The sequence below is a fragment of the Eptatretus burgeri genome, chromosome 5 (assembly GCF_056783735.1).
Source record: "Eptatretus burgeri isolate ZD-2024b chromosome 5, Ebu_testis_v1, whole genome shotgun sequence".
In the NCBI taxonomy this organism is placed as follows: Eukaryota; Metazoa; Chordata; class Myxini; order Myxiniformes; family Myxinidae; genus Eptatretus; species Eptatretus burgeri.
The window spans coordinates 18,327,787-18,342,120 of record NC_140965.1 but is presented as its reverse complement, the minus strand read 5'-3'; the positions used below and the strand labels follow the sequence as shown (position 1 = coordinate 18,342,120).

The 14,334-nt window shown below is 43.7% G+C and overlaps 1 protein-coding gene across 2 annotated transcripts in view; it reads left to right on the top strand.

Annotated features, from left to right (window-relative positions):
- Positions 1 to 14,334, top strand: part of LOC147025946 (solute carrier organic anion transporter family member 1C1-like) — a 110,073-nt gene that overhangs the window by 31,913 nt on the left and 63,826 nt on the right. For both annotated transcript variants that reach the window (XM_085880877.1, XM_085880879.1), the window contains exons 3-4: positions 4,290 to 4,431; positions 6,365 to 6,497. In XM_085880877.1, coding sequence (XP_085737003.1) covers positions 4,290 to 4,431; positions 6,365 to 6,497 — 275 coding nt within the window. The remainder of the gene's footprint in view (positions 1 to 4,289; positions 4,432 to 6,364; positions 6,498 to 14,334) is intronic.

Genomic DNA, 14,334 nt, shown 5'->3' with positions numbered 1-14,334 from the left:
GTTGGTGCGGCCAAGGGTACCGAGACACCAGTTGTCACTCGGGGATTAATCCCCGGTTGTCCTCGGTAGAGCCGGACCTGGGGCCACCACTCACAATTAACGTTGTGGTGTGGTGGGTTGTTTTAAAACCACGAACACCACCCGGTTAACCACAAGATCCAGTGTCCACCATCTAATTATTCTGTTTAACTAGAGGTCACGTGAGCCTGGTGTTGGCTTAGTGGTTAGGGTGGTGGCTTGGGATCCCAGGATCCTGAGTTCAAGTCCCGTTGGCTGCTGAATTAACACCAGGGGGTTGACTCAGCCTGTCATCCTTCCGAGGTTGGCGAAATGAGTACCAGTCTACTGGTCCCAGTGTATGCCCTGGTTAGAATAGGTGTACCATATCCCTGTGTGTCGTAAGCGGCGACCAGGGTTGGCATCAGGAAGGGCATCCGGCCATAAAACATTGCCTCAAGAAAAAGCCAACCCCTGCACGCAGGGAAAAATGGCTGTAAAAACGGTCATTAACTAGAGGTCACGTGGTTATCTGAGTGGGGAGCATGCCCTCGGAAAAGCACCAATATTATCTGATTAGATTTTAATTAGGGCGGCCGAGCGTTTTAATCGCTGGTGCGTGCCGACTATTTTTGGTCAAATCTGTGGTAATTACCTCCCAGTCTATCTCGGTTCGGACAATGCTCAACCAATGGAAGGAAATAACAAACACGGACAAGTTGGAAATCGACCAATAATTTATTAATAATAAAATTAATAAATAAAAAGAACCTTTTATTTTCTGAGGTAAATAAAGAATGAATTTCAAAGAAAATCAATCAAAATGGCAGGAAAGAGAAAAGAGCAGATGCTTATCGGGGGTTGACTTACTTACAGCTAAACGCAGATAAGGGTACCCAACAGATCATTCAGGGGTATGGGAGGGGGAGAATCGTCTCACTCACCAGAAAGTCGTCTGTGAAGCGAAAATGTCCTGAAATGCGTGCGTGCGTCTCACGTCCGTCGCCATCACCCAGCCTTGCTGTGCACCCTCTCGCAGGGCAGCCTTGAACGCCAGTTGAAGTCTGGAGGGCATCGAGATCATTTGTCACGGGTTTAGACCGTGGTGTTGTTGGTGATCGACCCGTTCCTCACTTGTTGGCAGCGCTGCTCACACCCACACGCGCACCACACGCTCGCTTGCTGAAGCACTGGGAAGGGCGAATTGATTCGTCGGTGCTGGTCAGACACTCGCTTCTTGGTCACTTCTCTCGCCTTTTAATTTTTCCTCTCTCCTTTCACTTTTCCTCTCCTCACGCTTTTCTCTTCAGAACGCTTTTTTCCCCTCCTTCCTCTTCTCACTTTTTCTCCTCAGACTTTTTCTCTTCACACTTTTTCTCTCCAGACTTTTTCTCTTTATAACGTACCTCTCGCTCGTTTTTATATCCCGGGCCGTCTCCGCGGGGTGCCGTCCGCCCAAATTTCACCCCGCCCCACTGGAGCACCGTTACTATGACGACCCGTGCGCTCTCAAAAAAGGCGGGCATCGGAGCTCATAAAGATTGCCGCCGAGGAAGAATGGGGGTGGGCTTCAGAGCTCGCGAAAAAAATGTGTGTAAACGTGTCTGTCGTAAAGATAAAAGCTTCCCATAAGAGAGAGGATCCATCCTTTACCCTTCTCAACGAATCACATTTAAGATCCTATTAGACATGGGGATGGGGCTAATCTGAACATGCCATTAAGGGAATAACTGTTGAGGACCTGGACGTGTGGATGGATTTATCACACTGGATTCTAAAATCCGAAACTATATACAGTCAAAGCTCGTTACTATGCCACCTCGCTTCTATGCCACTCTCGCTATTATACCACTTTTGCTCGGTCCCAACAAAATTCAATACAAAATAAATTTACTATGCCACCCCCTACTCTCGCTACCATGCCACTACTGTGTGACTGTTAAAAGGCACGAGTCGTGAAAAAGTCTGTATTGCGCAGTGCACGATTATCACACTCACGTCCAAAGGCGAAGCGACAAACTACAGTCCAGCTGCGCACAACTTAACTCAATATGTACGCGCATAGTCAGACTGTGTCAAAACACGCGATTCTTCTCCCCGATGCCAGCCACAACAAGCCAATCACAACACGCACAACGAGACACAAAAAAGCGCGAGCACACACACAGACACGCAGGCACACGTACAACAGTGACATCATTTTTTTCAAATTCAGCCCATAGTGTCAGCTCAGAAACGCAAGCGAACCGACTTTTACGCTGAAGGAGAAGAAGGAGAACATCGATGTCGCGAAGAAGGAGCCGAATCAGTCTAAGTTGGCCAGGGAGATTCGCAAGAAATGGGGCGTCGAAGTTAAGAGAACCACCGTGAAGGGCATTCTCAGCAAGAAGGATGCAATCAAGGCTGCAATCAAAGCTGGATTTCCATCGAAGCGCATGAAGTTGACGCAGGCTCACGACCCGAAGCTTGATGAGGGAGTGCTGATGTGGCTGAAGCAATCAAGAGGACAGAATGTGCCTGTCAGCGGCGATCTGATCAAGGAGAAGGCGATGAAACTGGCCGAGCTGATGCACATTCCAGACTTCATGGCGAGCGACGGTTGGTTGGGCAATTTCAAGAAGCGCCACGGCATCATGTTCAAGACAGTGCAGGGTGAAGCTGGAGCGGTGGATTCGCAATCCCTTCTTGAGAAGCAACAACAGGTTCTCCGGCCCTTACTCGGGCAGTTCTCCGCAGACGACGTCTTCAACCTGGACGAGACTGGACTCTTCAAGCAGCTGCTTCCGAACAAGACCATGGCTTTCAGGGGAGAGCGGTGTACTGGAGGAAAGAAAAGCAAGCAAAGGATCACTTCTGGTTGGGGCAAACATGAGCGGCAGCGAGAAGTTCCCTCTTCTGGTGATTGGCAATTCCAAGAAACCCCGTGCCTTCAAGAACAAAGAGATCCCGTCAAGTACAAGGCGAACTCGAAGGCGTGGATGACGGCGGAGCTTTTCGAGGAGATGTTGCGTGCGTGGGACGGACGACTCGGCCAGCAGGGACGCAGAGTGCTGGTCTGTCTCGATAACTTCTCTGGCCACCCTCCCGAGCTCGAGCTGAACAACATCCAACTGGTCTTCTTCCCACCCAACACGACAGCCAATTCCTGCAACCAATGGATCAGGAATCATAGAGAACCTCAAGCGCCACTACAAGAAGCTCCTGCCATGCCGCCGGCTTGAGGCCATAGACGAGGGAAAGGAGTTCAAGTTCACGTTGCTCGACGCTCTACACGTCGCCCGGCGTGCTTGGGAGCAGGGTCGGCAAGTCGACGATCAGGAACTGTTTCTGCGAAGGCCAAGTTCATCGAAGTGGAGATCCAAACTGAGCCACAGGATGCGGAGCTGCCCGACATCTGGGAAGCTCTGCCTGCCGAGGAAAAGATGCACGAGAACGAGGAGATCGAGCTGTCTGACTTTCTCGAAGCCGACGAGCGCCTCGCGACTGGCGGGTATTTCACGCTGGAGGAGATTGCGGAGGAGATTCTTTGCAGTGAGGAGCCGGTGGAAAGCGAAGATGACGAGGTAACTGTCGAGGAGGAAATCGTTCCGTTTGAGGAAGCCCAGCGCGCTTGTAGCACCGTCCGGAAGTTCATGCAGCAGAGAAGCGGGAAGCCCGGTGTGATGCAAGCGTGCGATCGGCTAGACAACGAGATGCACGAGATCCGCCGAAAGAAGATGCGCCAGCCGACGATTCTTGAAAGCTTTGTGTGTCGTGAATTTCTCGCCATGCCACATGTTAGTGTGTGAACTCTGTTAGTGTGTGTATGTTCTCCGTTCGCTTAGCTTATACAACAGTCGTGCCTTTTACTTGCTGGAATAAATTTTGTCTAAAGATTAACTACAGATGGGTAACTTCAGAAAATAAGGCCGTTTTTATAAAATCTCGTTACTATGCCACTCTCGCTACTATGCCACTTTTGCTCGGTCCCGACGGGTGGCATAGTAACGAGCTTTGACTGTATATATATATATATATATATATATATTTGATTATATATATTTGATTATATATATTTATTTATTAATGCATTTCAATTTGAGAAACCATAGACAAGTCAATTCTGAGTACAAGTTGAGACCCAGACTTTCAGGGAAAAAAAAATTGACTTATGCACTAAAAAATATGGTAAGTCTGTATACATGGTTCAAACTATGGTTGATTGACCCAGAGGGTATATGAGTACATGTGACCTTTTGTATCCATTGTTGTCATTGACCCTTTGTGTACTGATCTTTATCCCTGTTCCCTAGATATTTCTGATGCTTCTCTCGCTGATGTTTTTCGCAAAAGCTTTTTCTGGGAGTTACATGAAAAGCACCATCACATCCATCGAGCGGCGCTTCGACCTGCCTAGCTCGGTGGCTGGAATGATCGACAGTGGCTTTGAAATTGGTGTGTTCTTTGTTATCTATACTCTTCTCTAAACGTCTTTATTTCGTCATTTCTTAAATGCTCAAAACACACACACACACACACACACACACACACACACACACACACACACACACACACACACACACACACACACACACACACACACACACACACACACACACACACACACACACACACACACACACACGATACACAGGTTCAGCATGAAGCAGATGGGAAAACCCTCACATCCCAATGGACATTCGGTGAGATTGAACATGCATGGGAGTTGATGCGCAACACAAGTCTGTTGACGAAGCAGGGGAGATTAGTGTTGGAAGAGAAAGTGGAGATTTTGTGTGTACATTAGAGGAGATGAATCCTACGCGGTGTATAAAGCTTGGTGTTGGCGCAGTGGTTAGGGCAGCGGCTTGGGACCCAAAAAGTCCTGAGTTTAAGCCCCGTTGGGCCACTGAATATATTTATGTATATATATATATATATATATATATATATATATATATATATATATATATATATATATATATATATATATACTGCATATATGTGTTTGTATGTATATATATATATATATATATATATACTGCATATATGTATGTGTATGTATATATATATATATATATATATATATATATATATATATATATATATATATATATATATATATATATATATATATATATATATATATATATATATATATATATATATATATATATATATATATATATATATATATATATATATATATATATATATATATACTGCATATATGTATGTATATGTATATATATATATATATACTGCATATGTATATGTATATATATATATATATATATATATATATATATATATATATATATATATATATATATATATATACTGCATATATGTATGTATATGTATGTATATACCAAGTCGTATAACACCAGGGGGTTGACTCAGCCTGTCACCCTTCCGAGGTCGGCGAAATGAGTACCAGTGTACTGGGCCGGTGTATACCCCGGTTAAAATAGGTGTACCATATCCCTGTGTCGTAAGAGGCGACCAGGGTTGCGTCAGGAAGGGCATTCGGTGTAAAACATGTGCCAAATCACTATGCGGATCATATGGATGATCCGCTGTGGCGACCCCTAAAGGGAGCAGCTGAAAGAAGAAGAAGAAGAAGATTAGAGGAGATGTATAGTGGAAAGAGGTGTAGAATTGAGTGGAAGTAATATTTTAAAACGGTGAAATAGAGTACAGATGATTGATGTAAATACCGAGATGTCCAGTTGAAGAAATTACAACTCCTCAATCCGTTCCTTCATGACCTAAGATTCTCAATTGTTTCCTAACTTCTTAACCACAATGTTTATTCATTTATTAGCTGTTTACTCAACTCAGGGTGGGTATAGAAGGCGAACTTGAAATGGAGTACAATCTTTGATGAAGTTAAATAACTTGCTAAATTGATACAAGCCTAATTTTATGGTTGAAAGTGGTTTGGCAATTGTACGTGGCGAATGCTTTTGCAGCAATGACGACGTTATACTCCATACACAACAGATGTACTCACGTTGCCGTACGTACTTCGCAGACATATTCACTTGATGAGTAGAGGCATCACATGGAGACAGCTGGGTAGAGGCTGAGTCGAGGTCAGCAAGGAAATTCTTTTTATGAAATAGATTATTGCATCAAATGGCCAACAAGGTCACCTCATTTACAACTGATGTAACTTTAAATCCTTTTCTAAAACAGCTGTCTGGGCTCGGGAAAGGTGATTCACTGGATCTCAGGCCAATTCATGACATTCCTCATCAGTAATGCACAAACTATTTTCTATCTCTGATTTCTTTGCAGTTCTAAGCTTGTTTAGCAGTCTTGTGCTAATCATTTATGTTTGTCTATGTCCAAAACTGCCTCACTATATCTTGGACTCTTCCAGGAAACCTGCTCGTCATGGCCTTTGTCAGCTATTTTGGAGCAAAATTCCATCGTCCTCGGGTTATTGCCATTGGAGCCACCATCATGTCCATAGGGACATTGCTGATTGCAGTGCCCCACTTTCTAATGGACAGGTAACACTTTGTTTCTAATGGACAGTTCACATTGAGGGCTGACGAATACAACATAATCACAGGTTTCACTGCATGTGATAAATGGGCCAAACATACTGTTATGTAGAAGGGGGAGGGGGATTTATTGATAGATTGCACTCGGAAAAGTATGGACCATGTGATTGAGTCGGGTATAATTATTTTTGTACTGGCAGGGACCCTTGGAACAGAGTTACGTGAAAAAACCCTCCCTTTAATTTGGAGGTGTATGGGCAATGAAGTACTACCTGGCATGTTCCTGGAAGTTTATGTTTACTGCTTAACAACCCAGCATTAACTTTAGTCATTCGCACACTCATTGACATAAATAATGCTGTGAATTTGTTTAACGTTCCCAGAGATCAGATGTTGAAGTGAAAATGAGTGATGAATTGCAAAATGAAAATGTCAATAATGGTGAATGAAAGTGACAATAAGGAATAAACGTGTTGTTTTATACATGTCACTTAAACAAACGTTGCGAGTTAGAATTCCAGGGACATCACCTTTGTTCCCGTTGGCATTGTTACCCTCGCCATAGGAGAGGGTATTGCATTTGAGTCCGTTTGTTTGTTTGTCTGTCTGTTTGTTTGTCCGCACAGAACTTTCGTGTTTTTCTCCACAACCGCTTGGCGGATTGAGACAAATTTTTTCACCATTTGTGCGACTACTCGTGTAGAATGTTATAATGATAATTATGATGTCATAGGTGACTTGATGTGGCAGCCATGTTGGAAAAACAGAGAAACTTTGGACCTCTGTATCTCTGAAACCCCACCAAGGAAAAAATTGAAACAGCACATAGCAAGTATTCCTCATGGGGAATGAGTGATTTTTTTATGACGTCATAGTTGCCTTCCTTATGATGTCATAATTGCATATGTAGAACACTACTTCCGATCAGTATGAAAATTTTTGAGGGTTATTTAGGGATAAAATGTTCCACAACTGGTAATTCATTTTTTAAATATGGCCTACGTTTGTTGTAATGAACTATAAAAGGTTCTGTTGTCTTTGCCAAATTTGTCCACTTTAAGTTTTTAAAAAACAACATTTTCTTGGGACCTATTAACCCCCCAAATGTAACTCTGGATCTGCCGCTGAGTTGATACGACTCGCTATAAACAATGTTGCAGGTTCATCGGCCTGCAGCATGTTCCTCGGTTCCTTATCCGGAATTCTTTCTGGTTGGCAGAGATACGCAGATCAAGTTTGTCTCGTACTTTACTTGTTACAAAGTACAGCTGTCCATGTATAAAAAACTGGTGGGAAGCAGGACTCCACACCACCGCAGGCTTTGACCCTGGCTTTTATTGATAGTCATCGCAAAGGCCAGCCTGACCAGAAACTGTCGTCGGCGGAGTTGGAAAGGAAGGTCCATATCAGATGGAGAAAGAAGAAGTCTAGGTATAAGGAGAATAAACCCGGCACGCTAACTTCTGAGCATCCGCACCTCAAGAAGATGATCATTGACCTTGGTTAAGATGTAACGTGTTCCGTTACAGTGGCCATTACAAGGATTGAGATTTTGTAACAGCATGATGGGAGTGTTAACCTTCAGTGACCTTTCGTGCGGTGGCACACCTGAAAGATTTATTGAGTTAAGAAACTCGGATGGATAAAAGGCTGATAGGTTTTGATCGGCCAAAAGAATCGGCACTTTTGTCAATGAAAGTGTCACCTGGCAGGTGGTCAATTTATCTTACTCTTGAGAAGTTCACACATGTTATCCATTGCGGCTAAAATGGCACGTGAAGCCAACCACTCAGAATTTGTATGATTGAACATTTCTTCAAGTCAGGCATACACATGGTTGATTACGTCATCTTCACAATTCATGCAAAGAACAGGCGTTAATGCAATTACGTCATCGTAAAGGTTACCCTCTACTGAAGGCAGGTGCCCCTCACCCAGTTGCAAGAACCAATCAGCATCATGCTCAAGTCATTTTTGACTTCCCTCATCTGCACCATCACGTCGATTGAGCGCACTCTTTTTTGTTATTAAAGTTAGCGTCGTGCAATGTCGCCATGATGGAGAGTTTTTCATGCAAGTGTTGACTATGTTTGGATGTTTGGTCGCCTCCCACGTTGGAGCACCGGAAGAATTTGATGATCAATACTCCGCTTCTCAGAGTGATGAATAATACACCGCTTTAATCCTGTAACTTCACAGTTATGACAAAGGGATTGTAGTGTTATGATTATAGTTGCTATTATTATTACTATTATTATTATTATTATTAATGTTACGTTATAATTATTTTTATTATTATTACTAGTGCGTGCCCGTAGGTGCGGCTTCGTTCCTTCGCTCTCATAAACGACGACTGGATTGGGGCATTATTTCAATTAGATCGGACCAACCGTATCATAAATGGCCATAACTTGGGAAACACCTAGGAAACATACTCAGGTCCCCAGCGTCAATTGTGACGTCATATCAAACGAAGAAGAAGAAGAATTGTGACGCCCCCCTCTCTCCTCCCCCTCTCTCATCCCCTCTCTCCCCCACGTCTCGCCCCTCCTCTCTCCTCCCTCCTCTCTCGCCCCTCTCTCTCGCTCCTCTCTCCCCCCCCGCTCTCGCCCGCTCCTCTCTCGAATTGTGACGCCTCCTCTCTCTCGTCCCTTCTTTCTCGCCCCCCCCCCAAACCTTGGGATTAATTAATAATTTGAACACTTAATTCAAACCTTGGGAAAAAACGGCTTTCAAACCTTGGGAAACAGCTGAAACGGATGAAGAACGATATCAAAACTTGAAAAGGCACATTTTTCCCAGCGTCAATTGTGACGTCATACCAAACAAAGAAGAAGAAGAATTGTGACGTCAATCGCGCAAAAAAAAAATATATATATATATATAAAAAAATAACATTAATTGTGACGTCATTCATGATGACATAGCACCGTGTCCTGTCATTGGTTGACAGATAAATGGCCTTAACTTGGGAACTGCTTGTCCGATTAATATCAAAGCTTGAAAAGGCACATACTCAGGTCCCCAGCATCAATTGTGACGTCATACCAAACGAAGAAGAAGAAGAAGAAGAATTGTGACGTCAATCGTGCAAAAATAAATAAACATTAATTGTGATGTCATAGCACTGTGTCTTGTCATTGGTCGACAGATAAGTGGCCGTAACTTGGGAACCGCTCGTCCGATTAATATCAAACCTCGAAAAGGCACATCCGCGGATCCCCAGCAATAATCCTGGCAAGTTTCAATCAGATCGGACCAGCGGTTGTCGAGAAACGGCAGTCTCATACAGACAGACAGACACACACGCACACACACACACACACACACACACACACACACACACACACACACACACACACACACACACAGACACACACACACACACACACACACACACACACACACACACACACACACACACACACACACACACACACACACACACACAGATTGCTGGAATTATAGATAGATTATGAAAACGATATTACTGGATTAAGAAACCGAGGCTAATTTGTTACTCCCGCAGTAAAAGCCCGTGTTACCATGATAGTTACTCTAATTAGCCCCCATTGGTCTTAGTCTGAAACAGGGGTTTATAGATTGGGTCTTGTCTGTCCGTGCGTCCTTCCGCAGCCATATCTCAGATATGTATGGACCGATTTTGTTTATCTTTGCACAAAGTCAATGCATGATGGTATACATAAGCATATCGTTTTCTTTCACAACTCGATCAAAGATGGCTGACTGGCAGCCATTTTAGCTATAAAAAAATATGATGTTGAACACGTCCTCAACCATTTCTCAGACATGCTTTTACCGATACTGTTAAAACTTTGCAAACAGATAATGAATGATGGCTTACATATGCACATGATTTTTTTTTTTGAGATCAGATCCAAGATGGCCGACGGAATAACCCAATCATACACAATCTTCCATGTCAAATTACTGCTCAAGTTAGTTGCGTATACACGTAAATCTTGTAAATATGAGCTAGCCCTTTAATTCCACACAGTAAAATTATTATACCATGGGGGCTATGACATTTTGTGTCCTTTTCTCCTTGTTATTGTTAAAGTAACATTAAGATAATTATTACAAAAACGATATTGCTGTAGTAAGAAACGTCAGCTAATTCGTTGCTCCTGCGATAAAAGCCTTAAATTGTCCCAGAGGGGGAAAAAAACCTGGGCAGGAAGTCCAGAACACTGCATCAATCGCTCCAAAAAAAAAATAACTTGAAGTGTCCTGAATGTGAGGCCTAAAGAATTAATCCTAAGGCCTAGACATACTATGTATTTGGAAGGCTCTTGATGCCTTTCCTTTTGATATTTGATGATCATTTTAACAATCGCTTTGTTTGTGTTTCACGCTGAACGGAAAACGCAAAGGCAGGGCATGGTGATTGTGAATATGACAGGCTCAATGATGTGTTAGGCCTGAACTGTATGAAAATAAAAATGGCAGTTGTTGGAGTCAACCGTCCGACACCCTAATGATGTAGCGTGACAGACAGACAGACAGACAAACAAAACTGTTGCTGCATAACATATAGATGGGTTGCTGTCCTTGCCTGCTGCTTTAATACACAGCTGCTATTTTAATATACTAGAAGAACCCGCTCCCTACGGGAGCCGTCAAGGGGGTCGTGTTATTATATTTATGCCTATTTTACTCCAAGGGGTCCCAGGATTACACACTCAAAAAATGGTTGCGATCGGTTCAGCCGTTTTTACGGTACCTGGGAGCAGACAGACAGACAGATGGTGAATTATAGTAAGATAGCTGCTTTGGGTTGCTGGCCTTGCCTCACACCTTGCTGAGCTTGACGCCATAGAAACCAGGGCTTTCAAGATCATTGGAATCTCCTGTGATGAAGCTGAGTCTCTGGCCCTATCACTTTGCCATCGCAGACAAGTCGGTGGTCTCGGTCTTCTTCTGCCTACTTTCTGGTCTTGCACTCTCTGCCTCATTCGTGCTTTGTCCTCCCCAGGTTTCTGATGGGCGCACACGGACCACCAGCAACCCCTTTCTAGTGAAACTCCCAAAATCCAGAATGACTTCTCTCATTTGTTCTTCCTTTTTCATGCTTGTGGAACCAACTTCTACATTCTCTTCAATCTCATTCTTCCCTCCAAGTTTTCAGGATGGCTGTTCACGACCATCTCAGATTATCGTCCAAAACCATAATCTTTGATCGACCCATTAAACCACCCTCCTCCCCTCCCAAAATTCCAGTTTTTCCTCACTTAGAGTTTGCTTCTGTATTCATCTTATCCATCCCTTGTATTATCCCCTACCTCTCATCCTTCCCCATATCCCTTGTTATGTGTCTCTATTTATTTTGTACTTTAGTCCTGCTGTTGACATTTCCCTCTTCTATTTCAACTATTGCTTTTGTTATGTTGTATTCTGATCTGTTTTGTGTTTTAACTCTTCCATGAGCCTTGACTCTGTATACAAGAAAAAAGAAGATCATTTTGTACTGGTACCCTGTTCAAATTCCAAATTCCTGGCCTGACTCCCACTGGGAAGACGATGGCAAACCATCCAGTGTATTCTCTGCCTCGAGTTTTCTTCAGCAGCACAGGTGCTCTGGAAAGAGTATTGCCATTGGGTGAATGGTTGGATAAGGCAAAACGCTACCATATTTGAATGACCGACAGGAATGCCAAATAAAACAGACATCGACATGTGCCTCAAATATAAGGCAACATTTGAACTGCAAAAGGAATGCAGTTGTTGCTTGCCTGTTTAAATAAGAGACTACATACTTGGTATAAAGGAAAGACCATCATTTGAGAGCTGCACTGAGTACCCCCACATCACTGGTGGACCACGGCCTAATTGCACGCTGTTTGAGAGCGTGGGCCAAATCAGAGCTTGGTGTGCAAAGGGATTTTGATGTGACAGGTGGAAGCTTCGCGGGTATAGTGCTGAGGGCTGAGTTGCGTCAAAGGCACAGAACGTGCTCAAAGACACAGGATGTGCTTTTACATTGGGTGATGGGTTCTGGCTTGGTGTCAAATGCTAATGGTTAATGGAATTTGATGAAAAATTTTGAATATGAATGATATTAGTGACGTAACAACATGGAAAATGCATCATTATTAGAATTACCTTGTGCACCATGCTTTATATGAAGCGTCAGTTCTGTCAAAGCAATTTTTTGGCGAGAGGATTACAATCCTAGGTGGATCGCCGCTTAGACGCCGGATACTTGATAGAGTGTAGGATTTTGTAACTTTGGCCAGTGTATCAGTGATAGCTCACCTCCTCTTCGAGAAGGACACTGTGGGATATTTAACGTCCACCAACTAATGCTAGCAGATGGGATTCCCATTTATGGTCCATCTGAGAGCCAGCACATACCTTGATGTATCATCCTTTCTGGGAAACACCAAAATGAGAGTTTATATCTGGGCTGGGATTCAACCCCAGGCTAGACAGCTTAGAGGTGAGTGTGTGTACCTCGAGAGTCGAGACTATCCTGCCAGCACCATCGTCATAATTATGGCTTTACTCTTGATAAATATAATGCTCTTGTCACGTCTGCCTGTTCGTCCATCCGTCTGTCTGTCACATATTGTGAGATCCCGTGACCTCGCGAGATTGTGAATTAAACATTGTTTCGTTGTTATTTATTTATATTTAACATTGTAATCATGCATCATGAAGAATAATGTTGTATTTATGCATCACGAAGAAGATAATCAATTTCAGATAATTATTTATTAACACAATTAGGCTCCTCACAACCACTTGAGAGTGACAATTCCGCAATATTTCATTGGAACATGTCTCACAATATTGTGAATGGTGACCTGAAGAGAAGTGTGAAAGGAGAAGTTGAGAAAGCAGGTTATGTGGAGTTAGGAGTACATGAATTAGGTAATGGCATAATATTAATGTGGATGGGGGAGGGGCAAGTGTTAAATATTCCACCAAATTAATGAGGTAATTAAGAAGTAACATAGAATGATGTAAAAATGCCCTCTTGCTTTGAAGAACGCAAAGAAAGGGAATGGGGGATGGTAAGGACAGAGGGTTGTGGTGGGGCGGGAAGAGGTGTGCAGAGTAGACAGAGAGTTGGGAGAGGGAGTTCAAGCTTTGGGGGGAGGTTGAGGACTTGGGGCCAGGAGAGGGTTGAGGACTTGGGGTTGGGAGGGGGTTGAGGACTTGGGGTTGGGAGGAGAGTTGATGACTTGGGGTTGGGAGGGGAGTTGAGGACTTGGGGTTGGGAGGGGAGTTGAGGACTTGGGGTTGGGAGGAGAGTTGATGACTTGGGGTTGGGAGGAGTTGAGGACTTGGGGTTGGGAGTGGAGTTGAGGACTTGGGGTTGGGAGGGGAGTTGAGGACTTGGGTTGGGAGGGGAGTTGAGGACTTGGGGTTGGGAGGGGAGTTGAGGACTTGGGGTTGGGAGGGAGTTGAGGACTTGGGGTTGGGAGGGGAGTTGAGGACTTGGGGTTGGGAGGGGAGTTGAGGACTTGGGGTTGGGAGGAAAGTTGATGACTTGGGGTTGGGAGGGGAGTTCAGGACTTGGGGTTGGGAGGAGAGTTGATGACTTGGGGTTGGGAGGGGAGTTCAGGACTTGGGGTGTGGTTGATTTAATCAAGCAACATCTTTAGGGAGCACATAGCTCGGCAATATTAAGTTCCCATGATGTTTAATAGTTCTTTGTATAATATTATTGAAGTCATAATTTTACATTACATGGAATCTCCGCAGGTACCTGCTGGTTTATTAATATTCTGATATCGGGAATGCTCAGGTCCTGCTATATGGACACCAAATGGAATTATTTCCAACACAGAATTGAAGTTTAATATTTAAAATCGAC